Source organism: Chamaea fasciata, unplaced genomic scaffold (genome assembly GCF_029207755.1).
Source record: "Chamaea fasciata isolate MVZ Bird 193981 ecotype frontalis unplaced genomic scaffold, bChaFas1.0.hap1 SCAF_10, whole genome shotgun sequence".
NCBI lineage: Eukaryota > Metazoa > Chordata > Aves > Passeriformes > Sylviidae > Chamaea > Chamaea fasciata.
In genome coordinates, this window is record NW_027094095.1 from 5,801,929 (window position 1) to 5,829,193 (window position 27,265).

General features: G+C 42.3%; 1 protein-coding gene across 4 annotated transcripts in view; it reads left to right on the forward strand.

The window, feature by feature from the left end:
• Positions 1-3,154: 3,154 nt before the first annotated feature.
• COP1 (COP1 E3 ubiquitin ligase) overlaps positions 3,155-27,265 on the forward strand; it is a 123,957-nt gene continuing 99,846 nt past the window's right edge. The window contains exons 1-7 of one of the 4 annotated variants that reach the window (XM_066192167.1): positions 3,155-3,728; positions 10,324-10,383; positions 11,878-11,975; positions 13,305-13,381; positions 15,745-15,864; positions 17,861-17,929; positions 26,724-26,783. In XM_066192167.1, the coding sequence (XP_066048264.1) occupies positions 3,406-3,728; positions 10,324-10,383; positions 11,878-11,975; positions 13,305-13,381; positions 15,745-15,864; positions 17,861-17,929; positions 26,724-26,783 (807 nt within the window). In that variant the 5' untranslated portion in view covers positions 3,155-3,405. Of the gene's footprint in view, positions 3,729-7,602; positions 7,620-10,323; positions 10,384-11,877; positions 11,976-13,304; positions 13,382-15,744; positions 15,865-17,860; positions 17,930-26,723; positions 26,784-27,265 lie in introns of those variants that run through there. The other 3 variants (XM_066192164.1, XM_066192165.1, XM_066192166.1) reach the window with 3 other exon arrangements.

Sequence of the window (27,265 nt, forward strand, 5' to 3'; positions counted from 1 at the left end):
AGCCAATTTCCAAAATCAAAGATTTATTTAACAAATTTGAAAAGCAATTTCAGGAAACGCCACGATAAAATCAGGACAGCATCGATCGAATGTTGGGTGGGCAGTCCGGGAGCAGCAAAGGGTGCTTCTCCGGAGTAGTGCCCACAAATTCGGGGTCTCAGGGTAGGTGTTTTATACCATTTTTCTACCCTGAGGTGAAAACAAGACGGTAACAAAGAACCCAAAGAACATGACATCATGTACATAACATAATCATTGAAATGTCTGGTGTCCGCGAGGGATATCTGAAAGAGTTTCCTGAGAAATTGAAAAGACATCTGAATGAAAAGTCTCCGAATCTTCTGTCAGAAGGTTTCTGCTGCCCTCCGCCCAGATTGGTATCCTATCTCCTGATGAACTATGAAGATGTGGTCAGCCCATGCTTAATGGGCTGTTTTCCGGTTATCTCTCTGGCAGATGTCGAGGTAACACCTTTGGACTGTGAAAAGACTGTGGTATGCAAAGAGATGCCCTGGAACTGTTTCCAGGAATTCAGGGTTTTTTACATTCCACTGCAAAGTTTTAATACACACAATTTTAATCCACGAATTTAAAACTATGTATCTATTACAGTATTCCAGCACCTCTGAGAGGGGAGGCCAGGAGGAGCACTGCACAGCTCTGTTCCTTCAGCTGCATCTCCAGGATAAACCCAGAGCTGTGTTTTGCCTTGCTGCCTTTGGGACATTTATCACCCAGCATCCCTGCCAGCCTGCTGCATGCCTGGGAGGCCTCCTGACCAACACTGCCTGCCTGAAGCACCTTTTTTTTTTCTCTCAGACCAGTTTTACCAGCTGTCACACTGGTTTTACGGCTCACTCTGCTGTCCCTACTGGGAGCACTGCCGCAGCACTGATTTTTTTGGGTGTTTTCCCACACCTGGGTTTAGGATTACCCTCCTCAGGGAATGCCCAAGTGTTTCACCAGCTGCCTCCTCAACTCTAGACAAGTAAAGCTGACTGCAGAAACTACAGTTACTCAATGCAAAGGAGGCAATGTTTCCATAGGCTGTTGAAAGAGAAATGAAAGAGAACAGCAGGTATCTCCCCACAGTACTTCTGGCCAAGCCAAGAAGTTGACAAGTGCTGTGTTTCCATGAATTTTTCAGTTTGGCTTGCAAAAGGCTGGGTCTGGGGACAACATTTCTCATAACACCCAAAACATCTTTGAGGCATCCTTTTTCAACACTTTACTAATCAACTTGTGCAGAAACTGGTCTGCCCTTGCTCTGTAAAACTCAGGCCTGCTGTTGGGAAACAGGAACCCAACAGGCTGTGGTCCTCATCATTGAGATTCCCACTCACCCAGGCAGCAGAGAGCTGGCTCAAACTGGGGAAAAGCTGTTCACTCATCACCAGATATCTTTCACAGAATCACAGAATCATTTAGGTTGGAAAATACCTCCAAGATCATTGAGTTCAAGCTGTGACTGATCACCACCTTGTCACCCAGACTAGAGGACTGAGGCCCATGCACAGTCATTTCTTGAACCGTTCCAGGTGACTCCACCACCTCCCTGGGCACCCTGTTCTAATGCTTTTTGATGAAAAAATTCTCCTGATGTCCAACCTGAATCTCCTCTGGCCAGGTTGAGGCTGTTTCCTCTTCTCCTGTCACTTGTTACCTGAGGGCAGCGTATGATCCCCACCTGGCTACAACCTCCTGTCAGGGAGTTTTAAAGTTCTCCTTGAGCCTCCTTTTCTTCAGCATGAGCCTCACAGCTCTCTCAGCTGCTCCTCAGAGGATTTGTCCTCCAGCCCTTTTCCCAGCTCTGCTGCCCTTCTCTGGAGCCACTCCAGCCCCCCAAAGTCTTTCTTGCAGTGAGAGGCCCAGAACTGGACACAGCATTTGAGGTGTGGCTGCTGTTGACTGTCGCCCTAATTTTTCAGCCTTCTGATGTTTTCATTCTTGGACTGGAGAGTACTCATGCATTGTAATATAAACAAAGTAGATTGTTTTCCCATTCCTCCAGTAGGGTCGGAGAGGTGTTAATCTTGTTCCTCCAATAGCTGGTCAAAGTCCAAACCCTATTTAAACCCCAAACCATAATAAACTTTCTCCTTCTTTCTCATCTCACATCCTGACGGGTGAGTGTGGTTCTTTTCGTGTCCTCTGGTGACAGTAGACCGGCACCCTCAGGTCCTCCTCCACTAGGCCACTCCTCCTCCAGTCTCTCGCACTGCCCGGGGTTTTTGTGACCCAAGTGCGGGACCAGGCACTTGTTGAACTTCACACAATTGGCCTCAGTCCATGGATCCATTTCTTTGTGTGGGGCTGGATAAGGCTCAGCATGCTCAGAGCTGCCCTTTGGGGTACAGATCTAAGGTATAACTGCAGGTGAAGAACATCCTGTGAGAGACGGATCAGCCCTGCCCTTCGCTGCTCTGAGATCTCTCTGTGGTGCTGGGGGCTCAGGGAGCGCAGGGAGGGTTTCTGAATGACAGCCTGGCACATTTCCCTCTGAGGCCTAGCTGCCTTCCCCTCAGCGTTCTGAGGGAGATTACAGAATCACAGCCTCAGTCAGGCTGAAAAAGACCCGTGAGGTCATCGAGTCCAACCCGACACCACCTTGTCAACCTGACTAGGGCACCGAGTACCACCTGCAGCCTTTCCTTAAACATCTCTAAGACAGTGACTCCGCCGCCTCCCCAGGCAGCCCATTCCAAAACATAATCACCCTTAATCGTAAAAAAACTCCTCCTTATGTCCAGCCTGAACCTCCATGGCGCAGCTATGTCCTTTTGTCCTATCGCTGGTTGCCTAGGAGTAGATCCTCACCCTCACCTGGCCACAACCTCTTGTCAGGTGATCGTAGAGAGCGAGAGGATCCCCTTGAGCCTCCTTTTCTCCTGGCTGAGCCCTCCCAGCTCCCTCAGCCACGCCTCAACAAACTTGCGCTTCAGGATTGCACACCGCTCGATGTGGGGCCAGGGCGAGCGGCTTCAGGCGGGGCCGGCTCACACCCCACGAGCCCGAGGCGGCGGCCGAGGCTGGGCCGGCGCTGTCCGAGGCAAACGCCGGCCCCCGGCCCCGCGGCTGCGGCCGCCCGCCGAGGGGAGCGCGGCCCCGCCCCGCCCCGCCCCTCCGGGGGCGCGGCCCCGCCCCGCGCACGCGCGGCCGTGCTGTCCGCCTGTCAATAAAGCTTGAACAAGCGCCGCGCCGGGGCCGCCGTTTTGGGATTTTTTTTTTTTGCCCTTTTTTTTTTTTCTTTTTATTGTGTGGGAAATTTTCGTTTTTCTTTTTTTTCCTTCTCTTTCCTCCTTTTTTTTTTTTTTTTTTTTTTTCTTTTTTTCACTGAAGGAACTTTCTTTTCCCCCCGCGCGCACGGGGATGCGCTGAGGCCGCTCCGCCCGGCCCGGCCTCGGCATGTCGGGCAGCCGCCCGCCGCACCCCGCCGTGCCGCCCGCCGCCACGCCGGCCTCCTCTTCCTCGTCCTCGTCCTCGTCCTCCTCTTCGGCGGCCATGGCCCCCGGCTCGTCCTCCTCGGGCGGCGCAGCGGCGCGGCCCGTGCTGGTGGCGGCCGCCGTGTCGGGGTCGGGCCCGGGGCTGCCCCGGCTGGCGGCGGCGGCGGCGCGGCCCGGCGGCTCCTCCGCGGCGCCGGGGGGCGGCGGCAGGAAGAGGCCGCTGCTCACCCCGCTCTGCAACGGGCTCATTAACTCCTACGAGGACAAGAGCAACGACTTCGTGTGGTGAGCGCGATATGTCGCTGGGGGAAGCCGGGGCGCCGCCATGCCGTGGGGAAGCCTGGGGAGTGTGGAATAGCGGCGGGAGGAGGGAGCAGCCGGCAGCCCCTCCTGGCGAGGGAACGGCCGCTGCCCTCCGGGGGTTGTGGCTTTGGGGTTTTCCCTCTTTTGTGCCTCCCTCCATGAGAAATCGTGTGGCCAGCAGGACTCGGGAAGTGATTGTCCCTCTGAACCGGGCTCTGGTGAGGCCACACCTCCAGCCCTGTGTCCAGTTCTGGGCCGCTTAATTCAGGAAGGACATGGATGTGTTAGAGCGGGTCCAGAAGAGGGCTGCAGGAGGGGCTGGAGCACCAGGCCCGGGAGAGGAGTAGCCTAGGGAGGAGAGGCGGCTCGGGGGGGACCTCATCACTTTCTAGAACTCCGTGACAGGATGTTGCAGCCAGGTGGGGATCAAACAGCTGGCAACAGGACAAGTGGACACAGCCTTCAGGTGCCCCCCCCGGGAGGCTTAGGCTGGATGTTAGGAAGAATTTCTTCCCAGAAGGTTGGTGAGGTGGTGGAGTCCCGTCCCTGGAGCTGTTCAGGGAGCAACTGAACATAGCACTCAGCGCCCTGGTCTAGTTGACATGGTGGTACGGGGTCATGGGTTTGACTTGATGATCTCAGAGGTCTTTTCCAACCTAACTGATTCTCTGATTTTGTCTGGTTTTGGCCCTGTGTAGTAGCATTGCCTCCACCCTCTCTGTTTTTAAGCAAAATCAGGTTATTTCTGGCAGGTTCCTCCTTGAGTGCACCCAAGTTGTTGGAAAGGCCCTGCAGCACAAGATGTTTCCTCACAGCGTTCTGGCAACACAACAACTGCCTTGTTTTCCTGGACAATGTGACCTCGAGTGGTCTGGAGCCCTCTGATCTTTGGAAGAGGATTCAGCAAAGGATTAAGTGCCCCTCTGGATGGGACTCCAAGGAGCCTCATGATGGTTGATAGCTCCAGCAAAGCTGGCTTGATTTGCCCGTGTTGTTTAGTTTGAAACAGCAATAAGTTTTGTGTCAGGCAGGCACCTAAAACCAAATTAGTAGGGAGTTTCTTCTGTGGTGGTTTAAACATTTTTCAGATGATGTTTTTCTAACATCCAGCCAGAGCTGTAGCCCACAGCTGGAAATCACCTTTCAACATAATCGGTAAACTGAGACTCATGCTTTGAGAACTGATGGTAATTTGAGGTTTTGAAGAAAACCCATTGCTGGGGGGTTTCAAACCTCCCAACATAAGGAGTAGGTTTATTTTTTGTAGCTGGCTGGATGTGCTAAAATGTGAGAACAGGAAGTAAGGGTAGGTGTTTGTATCTGAGAAACACAAACAGGGAAGAGGTAGTGGGAAAAAGATCAAGATGTAGGAAAGTCGTGTATGGAAAGGAAATAGTAAAGAAAAGATAAGTGGGCCACAGCTTCCGAGATGATTTTGACAGCTCTAACTTAAGCTCTGACTTACAGGTGAGGGTTGGATGTGAGGCATCTCCCACAGGACAGGTATTGTCTCAAAATCCTCTAGGCTTAACTTTACAGGTTGTAAAGTGTCTAGCCGAGTTGATAGGAGATACCTGGGCCACTGCAGTGAAAACCTGAAGCTGCTAAGAAGTTAGTGGCAGGAAAACCAGTAATTCTTGTTAGGAATAAGCATTAGCCAAAATCTACTGCTTATTACTGTAGTATGGGTAGTTTGCTCAGCAGCAGAGTGGGGATGAAAGGACTGCTGTCACCAGCTGGTGCCCTGCTCTGGCTCTAGGCCATGTTAGGTGGATTTAAGAGCTCTTGGTTGCTCACAGGGTTTCTCGTCATGGGATATGAACACAATTACAAGTGCCTGTTCTCCTCTGTTCCCTAAATTCTTACGCTCTGGCACTAGTGGCCTGCCAGCATGGTTCCCTACCCTTTTTAGTCAGCTCTTATTTCCTATTTTGTTGTCTGTTGTAGAAATGAGGGGTTTGAAAATTACACCCGTGACCAATTTGTAGACTTGAAGTATTTTTAGATGGTTCAAAAAGCTGAGGTTCTTGCTTGTTTTCTGCAGGTAAGTACTGTGCATGCTTCAAGGAGAACCTGTAATGAGCTGTTTTCTCCTCATTGAGAAGCACCACAGACTGAACAAGTGAGAGAAAGGAAATCAGCCCAGTAGTACTCAGGGCAAAATGTCTTTTCTTAGGATTTACAAGAGGCACATTGAGCATATTGAAGTGTGGGTCAGAAGCTTTAGGAGCAGACAATGATTATCGTTAACTTGGGTTTTTTACTGCTGTCTATTTCTGTGGGCTAAAGGGCTTGTTCTTACTTATTATTGTTCCAGCTTCAAATTCAAGTGTGTCTTTTTCTTATTTGAGTTAGCAATACAGTTATATAGGAATAAACCAAACTGGGCAGCTCTGGAGTTTTGAGCAATGTCCAAGAAGGCAGGGGTGTGTGTTAGTTTAAATAATTGATTTAAACAAGCTTTACATGTCTCAGTGAGAGAAACAGAAGTTTCCTCCTATGCCCTTTTTGCCTCTGTAAGGACAAGTCAAGATGCTGCCAGCTGCAGAGAACGCTTGATAGTTTTTCTGAACATGAGCTGTAAGTTGCTGGTAGCCACAGCTGTAAACTGTCACAGATGGAAGGTGGGAATGAGTAAAAAAGTTGAGGTAAATTTTGAACATCAAGGTGCAAGTGGAAATTCCCTTGATAGTGTTAATATGTGCAACCTCCCTGCCTGTCTCCTGAAAGCACTGTCTCAAGTGAGGCAGAGGCTCTAGAGTAAACATTGTCATGTGTTGCTACTTTTGGTTGTGAAATGTTTAGCAAGTGTATGCTCAGGAGTTTGCAAGTGTCTCCTGTTTGTGGTGAATGTCGGCTTCTGCCGAAATGTGTAACTACAGTCAGGGCTGCAAATAGGTCTGACTTAGTGGACAACTTTATTATAAATGGGAAAACTTTGCTTCTTTTTGTGCAGGATGCAGAATATAAAGGTATTTTTGTGCTGCTCCAGTAGCCAGGTGTCTTTCCACTTCCCTGGAGAGTGTCTGAAAGGGACTTCTCTAATCAGATTATTTTCTCCTGCCCAGCAATGTAATTGCTTCGTTTTCCCAGGCCTTGTATTACCCCTCCCAGTTAATGGTTGACTAAACCTCTTTAAACCCAGTTGCTATCTGCTTTGCTCCTTGGATTGAGTGGATCTTACCACTGTCTCTTCAGTGGTTGCTTCCTACCAGTCCTTGTTGCTGAGCTCTGGCACAAATCATGTCTGGAAAAGGGGGTGTTGCATGGTGGCCTGGAGATCAGCGCCCAATACCACAGCTCAGCTGTGGGGAGGGCTGTATGCCACCTGGACTTGCGGGTTCATGGATTTTTAAAACCAGTTCTTTCCTCAGCTCTGGTTACCTGTTAATCCAGGCATGGGCTGAATGCAGTAGTTCGCATGTTTGTGGTCTGAAAAGCAATTTTAGTAAAGGAATATTGCTAACTTTCCCTGAAGTCACAAAGTAAAAACACAACAAGCAGTTTGCATGCCATGTACAATGAGTTTTACTACTTGTTGTTATATGAAAGCTTCATAGTGAGTAGACAGTAACAGCAGTGGTCTTTAACCTGGCCACCTTCCATGGGAAGGACAGAGCCTGTAGCAGGTCCTGGACTCTGATCAGACCAGAGAGGAGCTGAATAGGAGGCAGGCACTATAATGAATCTTGTTTGCTGTTGAACTGTGTTTAAATTTCATAGTGACCACTTCAGCCAGGTATTTGTGTAGCAGTAGGGTGACATTAGCACTCTTGAGAGGTGCCTGGAAAACAACTGGCAAAACTTAAAGCCATGAACTTGATTAAGATGGATGTTTAAAATGTTTGAGGTCTGCCCTGCAGAGAAAGAATGGTAAGCCTTTGCAGTGCTGGATTTAAAAATAGCGTTTATTAGATACTGCTGCCTTATTTCCTAGAGATCAGTGACATTTTTGACTTGCTGAAGTCATTTGCATCCTTTTAACCTGACTCTGCTGCTTAAGCCAAGTAGAGAATAAGCTACCTCATGCACAGAAGCCTTGATTTCACCATACTTCTGCTTCCCTGTTTCAGTGTATACTGCAAACTGTATGTTTCAAGTCCCCATCACTCTACTTCTTTCTTAACTTTCCCTTTGTGTCAGATTAGCTTCAAGCAACTGTTGTGTAGCAATTTTAATGTGTTGCAGTCAGCTTGGCTTCGGTAAGTATTAAAATACTTCAATCTTGTTTCCAGTTGTATATCAGGGAGCATTTCAGAGGAAAACAGTTCCTGATGGAAACTTCAGTACCATTAATGATGTCCCTGGTACTGAATAGCTGTATTTGTTGGCTCTGATTGCTTTTTCTCAACTATTTTGGCCTTGTCACTTTTCCAATCAAACTGGTATGAAGGAGTAGTTTGGGAACAGTGATCTGGTGTGACTGGCATGTTAGGAGGTAATCTTCCTATTTTAGCTCTAATTTGTGATGTTCTCCTGTAGACAGAGGAGCATTACAGCTTTATTGATTGCTGCAGGACATTAGGAGCATCACCTCTGGCCCCGTGGCCAATAGCAGTTTCTGGCATGACACGCAGGGCATATACCTCACTTACACAGTGTGACTAGAGAAAGGTGAAGAATTTAAACCGTTCATTGCCAATGGGGAGAAGCTACCCTTAGGTACTCATCTAACCCTAAGTCACTGACTTCCTCTTTTAAAGTCCAGCTGACAAAATTCAGAGATGCCTTATTCTCCTGCTAATAATCTACCTGTACTGGTTGAATTTGCTTGGTATTTATTTTGACTAAACAGTGCCTTGAAACTAAATAACTTGTAAAAAGTGACGTGGACTTCTAAAGTTGGTACTGCTCAAGACAAGTGTAGAAAAAGGTCGGTTAGGGTCGAAGAGGGACAGGTGTGTATTAATTATTTTAAGGCCTCTTTGGGGATGGATCAGTTGATTCAGAGAGTCGCATTCTGGTGTGATTCATTTGCCTTTACATTGTGTTTGTGCAGCCGATTTGGTGGAATATTTAAGACAACCTGGCTCATGTGTTAGGCTGGACAAAACTTTCATGACAGCTGTGTTTTCCAGTATGGTGATTTAGAGCAGGGGCTTGCATTAGTGGGGCCACAGCTTCTCCCCTATGTGCTTAAAAAGTATTTAAGAGGTGTTTCCTCCCTCCTGTTTTTGTTAAGATTTGTTTTCTGATGGGGTAACAAACGTCAGTCATCTAAAATAGATTAGAGTGGGGGAATGCCTTCTGTGGAGGCGCTCCCCTCCCCTGCTCAGACTAGCATTGGTTTTTTTCAGGCCGATCTGGGTTTTGGATGCAAAAAAGATTCCTGCCTTGCAGAAGTTGTTAACAGTTTATTAACAGCTCGTTCCGTGAGAACTGTGTTGTTGGCAGAAGGTGGGAGCAGGCTGTTTCTGAAGAAAACAAGTGCTGGTGAAAGCCTTTCGGAACTGAGGTTGTTGTGGACTTGAGGGAGTGAGAAGAGAGTGTTTGGATCTCTGTAAGGCAGTGAAAACAAGGTGAAGCTTGTGACACAGCTGATCCATGTGTTATGTGCAGAACTGTGATGTTGCTGCCCATGACAATCTTGCAGGATAGCTGGCCAAGACCTGGAGAGTATGTACATGACAGCAGATCTCACCAGTTATCAGGGAGAGCAGCCATAAGAGTCACTGGAAGTATGATGGATGCAGCTCTCCTCTTCTTTCATTTGTATTTCACTTTCCTTTCAAACGTGTCACAGACATTTGATGAGCCAGACTTCTTCCACTACTTGTCTCCCTGAATTCCTCTTTTTTTGTGCTCGGGTTCCTGTGGAGCACTGCTTGCTTGCACAACATTCTCTTCAGGTCCCTGCTTGGTTCTTGGCAATCCCTAGCAGAGAGCTGGCTGTGCTCTGGTCACTAACTAGTTATTCTACCTTTCCCATCTTTGGCTTTGTGTCACCTGGTTGGTTTTGAAAGCCTGTTGGTTTCATCTTGCTCTGTTGCAGCCTCAACCCTGGCAGTGCTCTGCAGGCACACCCCCTCGTTTGCACCTTCTCCACCCACTTACTAGTCCTTGTTCTCATGACATCACTACTATTTCTGATCTGCTCTGCCTCTTTGTGCCACTTTTAAAAATTATAGATAGCTATTGGCTGAAAAAAAAAAAGGAAAAACTAGTTTTGGTATCATTTATATATACATTGTCTATTAATGTAAAAAAAAATCAGGGTTATTTATATGTTGTTTGAAACCTACTACAGATGGTTAGAAGATTCCTCGGCAGCCTTGCTTGTTGCAGATTCTCTGGCTTTGTTTGGGTTGTCTGCAGGTGTTAAAAAGCTTAAGAGTGAACACTTACTGGTTTCTAATTGTAACAAACTGCAGTATCGTTCAGAGTTCAAAGAACTGTTGATTGCCCTTTTGATCTTTATACTGCTTGGCTGCTGTTGCACTAGTATGTCCTTTCATTTTACATATAGGAGATTATTACCTAAGCATAAATAGGTGGTTGCTTTGAATTAATAATACTTTTCTTCATATTTTAACATAAAAAAGACATCGTTCTGATTTTTGTTTTGCTTTGTTTTCAGCCCCATCTGTTTTGATATGATTGAAGAAGCCTACATGACGAAATGTGGACACAGCTTCTGGTAATACTTGGTTTCTTGTATTGCATAAAACGTCCGTCTCTTACAGCATGTGCAGACAGGTGTTGCTGTGATTCCCTTTCATTCTGAGTTTGTTTCTTTTCTGTCTTCTGTCTCTACACTGAAGAAAGAGGTGGAAATAAATTTTTAAAAGATGGGTACCTGTTCGATGATAAAAAAAATCCAAATGTCTTAACCAAATAGTGCTGTGCCACCGTATTTCCTCTGTAAAGAGATAAAATGCTCATGAACTGCTGGTAGCACCCACTATCCAGAGTCAGAACAGTTTGTAAATTTACCTCTACTGGCATCACCTCTGTAGAGGTGTTAGGAGCAATCTTGGCAGCTCCTCCTTGCCTTTGTGCAAGACCATGTGCAGTTTGAAGTGGCTTGTACATTGTACATTGCAATTATTTTAAACCTTGTAAGAGAGGATATGCTTCAGGCTCTCCTGTTGTATTGAATTGGCCTGGCCCCAGTTACTTTTCAGTGTGTTATCTCTGGCTGTCACGAGGAGCAAATGTTTCATGGAGAAGTGCAAGAACCCTCTAGGGGCATTTCTGGAACCACTTGCTGCTTCACCTCTCCTCTAGGGATTGGTAGAAGTATTGAACCATAATGTCCTACAATATCCTGTCTGTTATACTCCTATGGTGTCTGCTGATTAGAAATAAACCTTGTAAGAACTAATAATATGGTAGTATAAAGTACTTTCTCAAGCAGCAGATTCAGGTAACTTTCAGAAGAGTTTTGACTTGCAACAGGTAAGCTAACAGCCTGTTTTGTGCCCTCTGTGCTGATACTTTATCCCTGTGACCTGTAACTTTTTAGAGGTCTAAGATGAGGAACATTGAAATACCTTTATTTAGAAGGAGTGGAGCTATGTTACCACCTAGTATCTCTGTCAGGAGCTGACATCGAGCAGGTTCTTGTGGAGATGCTTAAACCTGATGCTAAAGTGTATCTTCTTGTTCCTCTGTTCCTGAATTCAAGAGTGAGCACCTCTGAAGTCACCGATAGTGAGAAGAGCAGGTGTGGGGGGAAATATGAGAAGTTGGTGAAGGTGTTTCCTCTGCTCAATTACCTAAAAGGATTTTAATATTGATTGCTAAGTATTTGGCTAATCTAGAAGAGTTGTTTCTGAGTAATTCAATCTGTTTGCTACCTCTGCCTGTGGAAGTGGTGGGGAGCATGAATTTGAGATGGTATTGTGGCTGGTGTATCCACATTGCAGTATTCCTCTGGGAAATAAGAGTGAAGTACTTGACTAAATTTTACAATCCTTGCCAGAAACCTTTGCTTTCTGCTGTAACACACTCTGAGTTCAAACACTGGAATATTTTGACTCCACTGGAGGTTCTTGGCAGCGCAGCTGGTAGCTGGCTACACAAACAGTGCACCTTGTCTAAGGCTGATATTATTTACCTTGTGCTTGTGCTTTGTTCCTTCACATGGGCTCATTTGTTTTGTTTCTTGTTTTTTTTTGTTTTTGAACAGCTATAAATGTATTCACCAGAGCCTGGAGGACAATAACAGATGTCCCAAATGTAACTATGTTGTGGACAACATTGATCATCTTTATCCCAACTTCTTAGGTGAGCTTTAGACTTGCTTTCATGAGAAACATCTTAGTTGTTAAGAAAGGCAGGCACCTGTAAATTTGTCCTATAAATTACAGTCTTCTGGATGTTGAAAACAAAATCCAAATATCCGCGCCCTGGTTGTCATTTTTATATAAAAAAGGTTAGTAGTATAAATTGTTAATACTGCACTGCCTCCAGCAGTTCTGCGTGCTGAGTGACAGCGGCGAGATTAACTTGCTGCTGTTTCCATACTGAAACAGCAAAACATATGAAAAGCAAAACTGTTTTTCTTGTGGCTAGAGATGTGAATCTCTTTACTTTTGTTTTCTTGCACTCTTGTCTGCCTAATAAAAGAGAACATGCCCTGTTTACAAAGCTTGGATGCTGAAAGGGTGGAGGCTGTATTAGATACTGTGCTGTTTTGTCTGCTGTGCTGAGGCCCATATGATAGATGTAGGTGTAAATTAGACACAGAGAACATATCCATACATATACCTGTATGCAATCCTAATTGCTTCTTCAAGAGGGAGGAAATGTTGCTAGGTGGAAATACAGTTTAAAACCTAGCTTGTGGAGCAAAGATTAAAGGAAACCCATTGCAGTGTGAAATACCAAATAAAAGCAAATCTTGATGTGCTGAGATACCCATTTAATAATAAATGTCTGAAAAGCCACAGTAGCCAAGCAATGCTTCAGAAATGGGCATCCTGATTTAGAGCTAATCATGTTGTGCTGGCGATGGTGCTTAGGCAGGTCTTGGAGCACATGTTGGGCCAAGGAGTGTTTCTATACCCCTGTGTCCAGGGATTCGAGTTACGTGTTGAAGGGGGAGGAGCTTGTGTGCAAAGAGTTGAAATTATCTTTCTCTTTACATTCACTGGATTGGCATAAAATTAAATTATAGCAAAATATATCATTAGAAATACATATGATAATTCAAGGAAAAGGTTATTTTATTCAGCTGTGCTTAAATTTTTGGCCTGTAATAAAACATTACCTGATGTATCTTCCTCATGCTCTTCTGTGACATACTTTTGCCTTGGAGTTGAAAAACCTTCTCAAGGAACCATGGGTGTTTAGAAAAAGGAACTTTTTCTAAATCAATCTGGAGAATGTGTAGGCTTTGTATTTGTTGATTTTTTTAAAAAACCTTTATATGTTACAAAAATCCACCAAGGAATAAATTTTTAAGGAAAAAAGTGGAGACATCTACTATTTTAATTACTGATAAACATCTTACTGTGGAATTGATAGCTAAATAAAGATATTGAGGTAGAATCTTTCATACTGGTTTGGTGAACTTTAAATCCATCTCTTTGACATCTTATTTATGTTTTTTAGTTAATGAATTAATTCTTAAGCAGAAGCAAAGATCTGAGGAGAAAAGACTCAAACTGGACCATTCAGTGAGTAGCACCGTATGTTCCAACTTTTTTACTTTATTTAATGATTCTGTGCAGCAATTGTAATTACATGACTTAACTGACAAGAGATTGCACTGTTGAGCTGATGCTTTAACTTGCCTTAAGAGGGAGTAATACCAGTATGAGTGGCAGTAGATCCTTTCTACCTTGTTACCTCCTGTTCTTCCCACAAGCAGTGTGTAGAGAGAAGCTGTGTTAGCATAGGCAAGTGTCCTTTGGTGTATTGCATATAACCTGGGAAGCTGCCCATGGAAGTACACTTGTTTAAAGGTAATAATTTTCATTTACTGTTGGAAATTACAGCTACATTGAGAGCAGTGAATGATTAGAAGTGCCACAGGCTTCTCTGATCACGTGTGGGAAGCTGTGTTCTGTCAGGAAACTGGTGAAATGCTGATACCAGCCACAAGAGGGAGAAAGATACATTTGGAGTCTGGTGTTCTGGTTCAGATGCCGCATAAAACTGCCTGGAAATCCTCTAGACTTGCTTCATGTCACAGAATCAGAGCAGGATCTGTGTCCTCAGTTCAACAGAACCTCTCTGCAGCACCTGTACATTAATGCTCTTTTACATTAAGATGTAAAAGAATACATGACATGGGCCAAAAAACCTGCATTTTTGTCCTGCTATGTCTGACAGCCTTGTCTTGTGTACTTCATAAATAAGATTGCAAAATAATATTAAAAATCATGGAGCACGTGTTTTTAAAAGCTTATGTTAAGGTAGTATTAATTTAGGGGCTGTGTTGCAGAAACTGGTGCTATCAGTGTTTGAAAAGAGCATTCTTTAAAGATTCATTGGTTTACTCACAGTAAGTTTTTATATTCATTATAAAATATGCATATAGCGTATTTAATATAAAATATGCATAAACCAGATACGGTTTGAACTGCGCACAACTGACCTGAAGGCACGTACAGTAGCTTCTTGGAAATTGGTTTTACTCTTTAAAAGCTACGCTTGTAGTTTCACCTATTTTTGATAACTACCAATAAGTGGACGATCTACCATGACCTCATGCCCCAAACAGTGTTGTCTTCCTTTTGGCAGCAAATAAAAATTACGGACATCTATAAAAAGAGTGACATTGCTCCTGTACCCCTTCTTTAATGTACCTTGTATTACTTTTGGTATTAAGGGAAGTCATCCAAGACACATTGCAGCAAATGCAATAGTCATGGTCTCATTAAGAAATCATGTTAAGGCATGTTTGAACATTTGAGTAGTTTAGCAGTAGTACAATTAACTAGTGCATTAGTCTGTTAAAATGTGTCTCAAATCCTATTCACTTGTTTAAAAATCACATTTTTTTCCCAATTATTCCAGATTGAAATTGAGTTTTTGGCCTAAGTAATTTCCATAGGTTCTTTTGAGCACTGTATAAAAAGTTGTGTGTTCTATATGGATGTAACAGGTTTTATTTTTTTTAATCGAGTTAATACAAAAAGGCTACAGCCTCTGAGAAAATATCTGATTTAGACTGGATGGCATTTCTAGTTCTTTCCGATTTAAATAACTTGATTTATTGTCATAGCTTTTTTAGGACAGGTTTTTTAAATCCAGCTTTGTTTCTTAGATATTCTTTAGACCTCTCAGCTATTCCTGTTGATTCCTGAGGCTTTCTGATGTAAAGCTGTGCTAGCATTAACATGTTATTCAGGTTTTCCTGTGCTTAAAGATACCTTTTTTTTTCATTTTATTGATAAGAAGAGAAAAGAGCCTTCAGGGAGGAACGGGCTGTATAGTAGTATTTTGGTCCTCTGAGGAGTCCCCCACAGCTCCAAGCAGTTTGAATGAGATCAACCTGATGAGCTCCATCTTCTTCCCAGCTTTCACATTTCCCTTACACTTAGGAGTACTGTGAGATGTGACAGTAGAAAAACTAAGCTGATACCATCTTCTTTGATTTGAGTTTAGCATGAGGGTTTTACCTATTAGTTTGGCTTAAAAAATTAAAAGGTATTGGTGCATAACAGTATTTCAGATGTAATCCACCTAAGCTTGGATAAATGTGGAGGGTTTTTTTTTCTCCCCAAAGAAACACATTCTCAGAAACTGGGGCACAAATCAGATAAAATTGTTGCTGTGAAATAATCTCTTCCCAGCAGCAGCAGAAAATATGCTTTCATGAAGCACAAATATATTCCAAATAAGATAAGAAGTTCTACAGTAGGTCAGAGGAGCCATATCCTGTACATATGGCAAAATTGGGAATCTGGATCTGAAAACTGTTTTGCAGTTTTACAAAGGGATGAAATATTGCTGTGTTGCTTTTAATATCTGTTGTTGGATGGCTTATGTAGCCCTGGATGGCTTGGACTCACCATCTCTTCTGCATCTCTTGTTCTCTTTTTAGAATGGCCACAGGTGGCAGATAATTCAAGATTTGTTGGGAACTGATCAAGACAATCTTGACTTAGCCAATGTCAACCTGATGCTGGAGCTGCTGGTGCAAAAGAAGAAGCAGTTGGAAGCAGTAAGAAGTTTCTCTTATTTAAATGAATGCTGTGTATTTAGAGTTTTTTCTTTTGATACCTTTTCCTGGAAGCAAGATTCTATTGGTGAATTAATTGCTTGGCATTTTCTCTTGTGTTTTGGTGTTTAAAAGGTGACTGTTTTGCTGACCTTTGTAGTAAAATAACATTTCAGCTGTGATGCCCATAACATGCTTATAATGCAGTTGCTGGCAGGGTTTTTATAAACAAGCAAGGAAAACAAAAAAAGAAAAGAAAATGACTCACAGTACACAGAAAAGCACGTGAAGAAGTTTGCTAATTGTCTGTTGCACAAGTAAATGTCAGATCTTTCTTAGTAATAAGCATGAAGAAGTCCAGAATAGGGATTAAAGGAGAAGCACAATGAGCACGTGGAAAGGATCACACCCTTTAGTTTCTGCTGGAACGGACAGAATCTGAATGACCACCTTTCTTGAAGGCTTTTTCAGTATTTAATGCTTGAAAGAAAGGTTTAGATGTCCTGTTTATGAAGCTAGTTTGAAGATACCCAACGTGAATCAAGCTGTTCCTATGATTTCACTGAAATGTAGTTGGTTTGTGTTAGTTCTCCTTGTGTTTGGCCATTCCATGCTGTTCATTTCAAGTGATCATTTGCAAGTCACCAGAACCAGACCTTATAAATTATTATGATAATTTACTGGATTATTACAGAATTTGACCCAGTGAAAGTTGAGTAGGAGGGTAGATCTTCATAGTGCTTTAAAACAAGTGAGGAAAAGTTGTAGTATTGGGAATATCTTAACTTACTCTTACAGAATCAATATTTACCACTTGTGGTTCTGATGGAAAGGAAGTGACCCCAAAATATGCTTGACTGTTTGCAGAACTGTTATGTTGCCTTATTACATGGGGACTTGTAAGTATGTATACTGTAGTTCAGTGAGGTTATGGCGGGGAAAAAGAGAATAAAACTTCTTTTCTCTGTAGGCCTTTTTCTGTAATTTGTGACAAATCTGAAGCACAGAAGGCAAGTGACTGAGTGTATGAATGTTTCAGAGTATGAATATCTTCTAAAGATGCTAAGCCAAAAAAGTGAAACCACACCTGACATTTAAAGAGTTTAAAAGCATTTTTCTTGTCTAGCTTTACTAGCTTCACTTTTATTATTGTCAGATTATGGGGAGTAAGAAAATAACCTCAGAAAAGTAGTATTTTTGCATTCAATGTCCTTACTTTCCTTGTCCCCTCTCCCTTTAATGGATTTTGTGTACTCCTATGTCTTGATCCTTTTTGAGTGTATGTTCACAATCCTTTAATAACAAATATTTTGATAGTTGTGCAAATAAGTCTTGGAATGCTGGGATGTGATTAGGGCTATATTAATGCTGGAATATAGGTCTTAGTTATCTTTCCTCTTGTGGTTCTCTTTATTTTGCCCTGTCTAGTTCTTGGCCAATTTGGGTGAAAATACTATGCTGATGGCTGAGGTAAATAACTTGTTATGAAAAATATTAGAAAGTGATGGTTTAGTTTTATCAGTGACTTTATTGTTGCCTTTTGCTTTGGAGAAACCTTCAGCAGTAACTTCTACGTAAGCATAAATGTAAATTTTGGGGAGGTGTTTTTTTGTACAAGTACTTCATCCTTTAGTTCATTGATCATGAAGTGGATGCTGATGATCTTCCAGGGTAGAAGGTGAGTCTGTGAGGAACCTGTATTCCAAAATCCATTCCAGGTTCAGTAGCCAAAGAAAAAAGAAGCATTTCAACTTAATAGGAAGAACTGTTACATGGACTGTTGCCTTCACATAAAAACTTCCTGTGAACCAAACAAAACATTCAGACCTGTAAGATAGAGTAAAACTACCATTTTTAAAACTTCCTTAAGCTATTTTTCTTTTGCTGACCTCTAAATGAAAGTAGTTTCTGTGCTGTGTGTATTTCTATGTGTAAAACGAATATTTGTTTCTCTTAATGTACATGGAAGAGTTACACTTGCTTATTTACTGTGTTGCAGGAGTCCCATGCTGCCCAATTGCAGATCCTTATGGAATTTCTTAAAGTTGCCAGGAGGAACAAACGAGAGGTAACTTGCTTTGTGTTTCAGTGGGTGAGGTGGTGGTGTCTGCTGCTTTCTCCCAGTGCATTTCTGTTGAAGTGATGTGTTAGCCTGGCATTATTTCTGCAAAGAATAACTCAAGGCGTGTTGGGAGAAATCTCAGACAGAGGACACGTGGGTTTGAAGCAAAATTAATCTCTTTATGTGTGACAGCTTCAATTTTTAATCATTTGCCTTCTCATTTCACACTGGTGAAGCATGTGGGAATATACAGACTCTTTGGTGTAAATGCACGTCAAGTTCTTGAAACAAGATTGTTTTCCTAACACAGAAGAAAATCAAAGTTTGGGAAGGAGTGAAATTATTTTCACCACCAAGTTTTTTTTTTCCCCTTTAGTTTATCAAATACCATGACTAATATGGTGACATAAAAGACTTAATATTCTGTGTTTTTTCCTTGTTTGTCCTAAAAGGGGTGTCTCAAAGAATATGAGTGAGTTTGATAATCACATACACAGTCCTTCATGGTTTGGAACTCTTCCTTTATAAGGTCGTGCAATGCATAAACCGTAATACCACAAATAGGCCAGAAACCTAGAAAAATGATCATGAAAACAGCAGAAGGACAAGCTTTCTTGTGGTCCATGGTTTCTGAGAAAAGATGTGAAGAACAGAAGACCCAACAGTGTGACTGTATGGTCAAACTCGAAACCATGTAAATGTGACGGGTATAAGAAGCCTTGTCCAGAATGGATTGAGGGTCTGGTTATGGAGTCATTCCAAAGTGAGTCTGGAGTCTGTCCACCAACAGATGTCCATGGCCAAAACCAACAAGGGTTGTGGAAAATCCAAAGAAGGGCAAGAGAGCTGGTGAAGGGTCTGGAAAACATCTTACAAAGGATGGGGACCTCTCTAACTACCTGACAGGAGGTTGTAGTGGTGGCTGGAGCCAGGCTTTTCTGCCATGTCTCAGGTGAAGAGATGAGAGGAAATGACCTCAAGTTGCACCAAGTGAGGTTCAGATTAGATACCAGAAAAAAAAAAATGACTGAAAGAGTGGTTAGGTATTGGAGTGAATTGTCCAGGAAGCTGGTGGAGTCACAGCCTCTGGAAATATCCAGGAGGCATCTGGATATGGATTTGGGTTATGGTTTAGGAGTTAGTATGGTGGTGCTGGGGTGGTGGTTGGACTAGATAATCTTGAAGGTTTCTTGCAACCTTCATTCTGTGAGTCTCATTACCTGGGAAACGTTTCCCATCTCATCTGTATCTCTATCTCTTTGCCTTTAGTAATAATTTTTAACGGATAACATCTTATAAGGATAAAGAAACTTAAATTTGGCTGCAGATCCTCTGAAAACAGCCTTTGGGACATCCTGAAGCCAATTGGGACTTAGTTTATTTCAGTTCCTCCATGTCCCTGCTTATGTACTCCCTCTCCTGCCAAGACTTCCTCTGTGTTATTTTGTACCCCCCTTTATATTCCAACATGAAATGCAGGCTTGTCACGTCTCCAAAGACTTCTGTGCAGGCTTGTCGGTTCTGTCCTTGCCCTAGTGCTTAGTGTCTGGCCTTGCCATTTATTTTGAGGGAAATGAGGACTTGTCAGGCTTGTAGCAGTCTTTGCTCTCACTTGATAAGGGTAAGAAAGATAAAAATCAGTGGGTAGATGCATGCAAAATACAGACCAGTCATAAGGATAGTTTTGCGCATATCAAAATCTGTCTTGGGCAGTTGGTTTACACCTAGAGTAAATTAGCCCAGTTGATGGTTCCTTTTGGTAAGTGACAAGGTCCTCCCTGTAGCTGGTGGAGCTTGTGGCAAGCATCCTTTTCTGGAGGGAGCTTTGTGGGGATAATAGAGGAATTACTGTTTGGGTTATGGCAGTGGTGATGTATCCAGACTGCAGGAAGCTTGAGATGGTGGCTTGAAAGGTGAGAAGTGATCATATTAATAATGCAGTAAAGGTTATCAGAGCTTCACAAGTTCACTGTAGTTTCTTTCAATGCTGTGAGAGGTGACTGTTTAAAATTGAGCTCAAGGAACATGTGTGGACCCTGAAACAATGATGTATTGCATGTCATTATGAGTCATACAAGCAGCCTTATGGGGAGCAACGTGACCTTTTTTCCTTTTTTAATTCAGACTTGGTTTTAGTAAAGATAGCTGCAGAGTAAATGCAATTTCACTCAGTAAGACATAGCTGTAAATATAAGTTCTTGATAAATGAAAAGGTTTTTTTAATGTATGATCCTGAGTTCTTATTTCTAATTTTTGGCTTAAATGTTTAAAGGAACTTTGGTAACTTTGCTTCTTGATATACCTCTTTGAATACTATTTATTGCAAGATTTCAGTAACAGGTTTTATTTACTGCATACTGCAAGTTCTTGTATAGGGACTGAGGTACTTTTGTAAGTGAATACAGATACTACCTCAGTTAGTGCATCTGTATAGTATTTCACATGTTCAGAGCAGATGATTAACCACCTGTAACCCTCCTTGCCTATTTCGCTCATATGTTATGTATTTTTTTCTCTTGCATTAATGAAATGGTGACTTCTGAGCATATTGGGGTGGGTTTATAGCTAGAAGAAAAGTATCTTTTGAACTTGTGCTTCAGAATATTGGTGCAGTCAAGTCTTTTGATAAATGCCTCTTTGTCACCTTTTCATAATTTCTCTAGAAGATAAATGTGAGGTTCAGCACCTGCAGCAGGTGCTATTAGAAATCCTGTTTTGATCTGTACGTAACTTTTCAAAATGTTGGTATTTCAAGCTGGAATTTACTGCAAGTTTTTTGCACAAAGCTGTTTGCAAGTCCTTTTTCTTTTGAAATTTATGAATTTTGTTTTCTTTTTGACCTAGAGCAATATGGCAAAAAACCCCCAAATCCTTGGTAATAGTAATAAAAAAATAAGTCTTACCTTAGAAAAGATTGAAAACAAATGGTTAGAGCTTAAAAGTACTTTTTCACAAACCACAGACAGTTTTGTAGGGGAGGAATGTATTGATCATTCACAATAGTTGGATGTCCCTAAGGCAAACTTAGCATGGCTGAGTGCCTTTCCATATGTGTGCACAGTTAATTGAATGCACACTCTGCTTTATTTTTTCAATCCAGCATCCTCTTCTGTTGAAATTAAGGACCCAGAAAGTCTGGAAGGTCAAGTTTAATAATGAAATATTATGTCTTGGTGGTGGTGTGTGTTTATTACTATTTTCCAGGGAAACTAAAGGCAGCAGCCTGTGACTTTGTGAAATTCTTGCCTTCGTACATGTGTTGTGTAAATGCTTTTGCATATTTAACTTTGCTAGTTTTAAAAGTTCACGTGTTCCTTCATCTTTAACACTTTGTGAGAGAGCTGATTGTATCAATTAATTCTCCCCACTTTTATGTTCAGTACTTTAAAAAAGAGGCCTTCTAATTGTCTGGTCCGGATTTCAATGTCTCCAGACAGTTAGACACCACCATATATATCATAGAGATAGTTTATGCTAAATTATTATTAACTCAGCTACCTGATGGTATTTCTGTCAGGCAGCACCATTGCTTACTGAAGGAGACTACTGGGCTTGATGATTAGTATTACAAATCAGGTTCTCCAGAGGTGCTATTCTCTGGGTGCATTCATGTTTCCCTTGGCACATGTCACTTCATTTTTATGTTCTGTGGGCTTTTGCTTTCTAATAATGTGACATGAAGTCTCTTGTGTCTAACAAAGAAGGCCTCTTTCATGTTTGCTAATGCATAAGGCTGTTTTTTAGCTGCTAAACATCCTGGGACAGGAAAATAATCCTGAAGTGTCTCAGGCTTGTGGCACTGAGTGCCTGCTCAGCATTTCAGAATCATCGTTGTTCTTTGCACCCTCAAATGTTAAATGCTAAAAATAAGAGGCATTATTAGTTATTGTGGGGTAATTGCTGGGAATTATTAGCATGAATTCTCGAGAGATATGATTACCTTGTGCTAATCACTTCACCTGTCAGGCCTTATGTTCTGCATGTATACACATGGATGAACTAATGAGCCTGCAAGAGGAGGTGACAGAACCAGAAATCAGTCATGCTCTTTTTGTTCTCATGTGGTCTTGATTACATTTCAGGACTGCAGAGGAGAATTTACAGCTGGAGTAGTCTGGTCCCTCTCCACAGTGCTTACCTGGTATTTTAAATCTGTTTGCATTTCTGAGTTACTGAATGAGAGATGTGAGCTCCAGAAGCAGTGATAAGAAGCCCAAGGATACAGAGAACGTGTGAGCAGCAAACTCGGAATTATCATAGTGATATCAGTGAATAACAGCTGGCTCTCCTTGCTCCGCTGGGGAGGTCTTGCAAAGAAAGAAGCCAAGTAGCACCTACTACTCATGTATTAGACTCCAAGGCAATTGGTCTAATTGTTTAGGCTGCTTTGTTCCCTCCCCCAGATGTCCTTATCTCATGAGGCTTTTCTATCAGACCATATCACTAAGCTTTCAGAGCATGTTTCCTCCATACCGTAGGATTTAAATGAGGGAGAGAAATATTCAAGATATGAAACATACTTTATCAGCCTGGCATCTCCCTTCTCCTACCTTTGGGAATTCTGTGTGTTAAACAACCTGGATGTTCTCCAGCCTTTCTGTTAGCTCTTCCCTGGTTGCAAGGAAACATTTATCATTTGGAGGAAGTATTGATCAGAGAAGAGAAATATTCTCAGCAGATAAATGTGTTATAGATGGACTGTCTACGTGTTTAAGAGGATTGAATGCCATATTTCACTAATGAAGCTTGTGGAGGCTCAGGTGTTCTTGTCTTCATACCAATAAAAGCCTTGCACCTACTTCTAGTTGTGCAAAGACATTATAACAGAGAGATATTTTGTCAAAATAAGGGATATTTGCAATGAATTTAGAAGACTAAAATTTCTCTAAGGTCTGAAGATGACCTCCAGGCCATAGTTGCCCTTTATGTTGGAAAAGGCTCTGCATCCAAAGCAATAATGGAAAGAAACCCCAGAGACAGACAAGACTTCCAGAGAGAGAAGCTGATCTTATTGTGCATTGTTATTGAGGTATTGAATCCTACAGATAGAAATTAATTTCACTGGGTACGTTTAGAAAAGTTTCAGCTGTTGATAGTGAAGTTTACACTGTGGTTTGTTAAAGCAGTACTGGAAGAACAGGAAGTAGGAAGATGCTGATGTTGGATGGATGAAGCTGCAGGACAGAATTAAGGGTTTATTTACAGTCACTACCTGGTTTATGCTCCCTGGGTGGGCAGGTGATAATTTTTGCCTCATCCTGTTTGGTGCGATGGGTTTGTGTGTCTGGGAAAATGATCCCTCTGGTTAAAGTCTCGTTTCTTTTTCTGGATCGATGGTGTATATTGTGATGACTGCACAGGAAGTCCGGATCAGAGCCTGGAAGGTGTGTTACTGAACATAAAATGACCTGTAAGCTTCCAAAAAGTGTGAATTCAGATGCTCTGTTTAAGCTGCTTCTTAGAATAGCATTGCTGGATTTGCAGTATTTCTGTAGAAAACAGTTCCTGTTCTTTGCTTGTGCTTTTTCTAGAATTGGAAATGCATTTGGTCAAGGGCCTATGGCTCCTTCTCTTGTGCATTTTTCTAGGCTGTGTCTGTGGCACTGGGAGGCTCTGCTGAGCTTTTAGTTTTTTGGCGAACACTTAGAACTGGCACCAGGAGACCCAGTCAGGACTGCTTGTTGTCCATGCTGTACAAACACAAAGCAGGAAGTTGCTGCCTCCCAAGGGGCTCTTGCTCCGGGAAAAACGGAAGCTCAAGGATGAGACCAGATAGGCTTGTTCGTAGATGGCCAACTAAAACCAAAATGACCATGACCTGGTGTTCGGCACTGTGTAAGTTCTTGACTTGGATGTCTGAAACCCTTTTCCAGGATGAATAAAAAGTTTTGAAATTGTAGCTTTTCTTTTGTATATATGCCCATATGTGAAAAATGGGACCAGAATGTTACACACCTTCTTATTGTAGTTCATTCGCTGGAGTTGAAATTGAGGTTTAATCACTGAATTAAGGCCCTCCTCCTTGTCAGTATTGGCCTTTTCATCTCTGGGAAAGCATCTGTGTCTGAAAAGAGAGTTTATAGGATGTGCTTCTCTTTAAGCATACATTTCAGTGTTCATTGGAAGTGCTTTTGCTGACTTAATCCAAAGTCTGACAGGCATGATTCTGCCCATCACTAGGACAGGACTTGGCTTGCTTTCTGTGCCCAACAGTGAAAATTAAATTAAGGGCCCTTAAATCTGAATATACTGCAAGCATGATAATTCATTTAGCTTTCTTTAAATGTCCCTCAAAGGCTGGCCATGAAAAATCAGTATTCTAATTTTTCAAAGTTTAATTGGGATGAATGTGGATTGATTGAAGGTCTTTGATAGATTAAAACACTTTAACATACCAAAAAACTGAAGGTTTCAGTGTGGACATTAATTCACTTTATGCTGATGGCATGAGAAGGCTTCCTCCTAAAAGAAGCATGAAATGCTCTTTCCTGCTTTTTAGGGTTTCTGCTGTTGGGTAAGTTTATGGTAGGTTGTAACTAGAAGGAGGAATTGGTAAATAAAATCCCATATCTCGTGCTCTTGGCTCTGTGCAATAATTAATGATAGCTGGCCAATAAAAGGTCTCTGCTCTTGTTCCTATAAAAAGTATCCTGTTTATGTGATGTCAACAACTATCAATTATTTTTCAGACATCCAGTTTGGCTGTGAGCCAGTACATTGTAGAATAGCTCATTTCCTCACTGTAATTTTGGAACTTGTAAGTGGTTTTGTGACTTCTTTTTAAATGGAATTTATGAATGTGGGGGACTAATGGTATTTTCTAGAGCTGAGTTCAGGCAGGACCCGTGCTGTGCAAGCGTCACTTAACTTTACCGCTGATCTTGGAGCTGTAGCACCACCTGCTATTCTTGCTGTAGGTTTTGAAAGTGAAAATGGAATTATCTGTTATGGTGTAGTGATTTGTAAATTATCTGTGGCAGTCTAGTTTTAAACCATTAAACTTCTGCTATCTGTGCCTCAAATTAAATGTAAACTGAAACCTTCAGAGTACAGAGATTAGGATACATTTATAATGTCGTCTCATTCAAAGAAGCAGCCATGTTAGAAATAGGTGTGGACCCAGCAGCCATTCTTCTCCTGTTTTCAGAGACAGAAGCTTTTGTTAGTGTTTAAAAGGAAAATTAGAATGCTGGATTATTTAATGCAGAGCACACAGAAATTTGGAATGCTTTATTGTAAGAGAGGTTTAAATTGTGCATTTTGTTTAAGCAAAACCTTCTGACACTTAAAGGATTAAACTTAAGCACTTGAGTGAATAAGTCTCTGGGAGTAGCTTGCCAGATATTCTTTGGAATTTGTCATACTGAGAGTAATATGTGTTGCCAAACTAGTAACTTTGGATTTGGGCAATTAAATACTCTGTTGTAAAGTTTAAAGTACAAAAATACCTTTTGTCTTTGGAGAATGCGTTGTGCTTAAGCTTTCAGTGGCCTTAACTCAGCAAATGCTTCTGGTCACAGGCCACACTGCTGGTAGTCTGTAAGTTTTTGCTGGGAGCTGAGGAGAGTCAAGTGGACTTCCAGTTCTCCATGTATTTTTTTACATTTCTCTGTCTTGGTGACCCAGACTTGCACTGGAGCTGGTTTTTGTCAGGAGCTCTGGCCTAGAGGAGAGTGTGTGTGTGTGTGTGTGTTTGAGCCCTTCAAGGCTGGGTTTAGACTCTCTGGGTGTTTCGGGTGGGACAGAGCTGCTGAGTAAGCAGATAAGGAGATGATGTCCCTGCTTAGGTGTAAACAGTTGTCAAGTCTGTGGTTTTGGTTGCTTGAGGTGAGTGAAGCCAGCTTGCTGACTGGCTAAAAACCTGGAAGATATTACATGTGGCACAAAGAAGGGAAAGGAAATGTTGCCTGGTGAGAGGGGAAGTCTCCTGCTGACCCTTTCAGGTGTAACCCTCAAATTGACTGGAATTTATGGTGTAATCCAAGGTAAGTATCACGCCTTTTGGGAGAAGTGATACCTTGATACCATGTGATGCTTGCTCAGTACCAGGAGCAAATCTTGCTCTGGTCATAACAGGTTTTTTCCAATCCAAAAACAGAATGACAAAGTTTAAATTGGCAAGTGACAGGTTAACAACTAAGATGAGAATTAACCTTGATACATTTTAGCAAAACATTTTGTATTTAGTTGAAGGGTGAAATGATCATTGTCTTTCATTGTGGTTTTTTTTTTTCTAATTGTGACAGGACAAGTAGGAATGGTTTGAAAGTGAAAGAGTGTGGGTTTAGATATTAAGAAGAAATTCTTCCCTGTGAGAGTGGTGAGGCCCTGGCACAGGGTGCCCAGAGAAGCTGTGGGTGCCCCATCCCTGGGGGTGTTCAGGGCCAGGGTTGACTGGGCTTGGAGCACCCTGGTCTAATGGAAGGTGTCCCTGCCCATGGCAGAGATAATCTTTAGGGTCCCATGTAACCCAGACCGCTTTGTGATTCTATACTCAGTGTTTGCAAAGCAGTTACACCTTGCTTGAGAGATGTTAGAGGAGCATAATAATATTACTAGATTAATGTGGGTCTCTCTGATTGACATCAAAACACCTCCTGCTCTTGTTTTGCATTGTTTGAAAATAACAGCTTTATCTTGAATGTGGTTTGTGTGCACGTTAATCTGTGCATTTGAACTTCCTGCCTGGTGTAACACACCAGCGAAGACACTTCAGGTTCCTCTCTGGAAAGATTGTAATTTATCTTGGTGGTGGTGCAGTGCAGATTGATTTAGACTTCTCCCATTCTCTTATCCACAGCAATTGGAGCAGATCCAGAAGGAGCTAAGTGTTCTGGAAGAAGATATTAAACGAGTAGAGGTGAGGTGCCCAGACGTTGTTCTGACTCTGGCAATTTTTCATTTTCATCAAGCTGTCTGCCTTGCTGTGAGGCTGCTGTGTTAAATTTATGGCATTTAAGTCAGTAATGGGAAAATGAACAGATGATGCTCTTTCTTTAATTTGTTCATTTAGTTGATGTGTGCAGGCTTCAGTGTGGTAGCTCTTATATAATCATTTCTTTGTGTTGGTAGTAAGTATTTTAGAGTAGTTGCTAGAAATCAGCAGCTGGTATATTGATCAGAACTTAAGATTTTGTACGTTGCTGGCTGTTTGCACAGGCTGTTTAAATCTTAGCAGCAGATAAGTCTTAAACTGGAGAGATGCTGGGCATTCAGAGGAGAGTTGTTATGCAGAGAGTGGGCAGGAACAAAAGCAGCTCCTGCTGCATGTCAAAGCTGATTCTTGCTACCTTCTGGTATAGTTCTCTCGATTCCTTAACGTTGAGAATCTCTGGACATTTT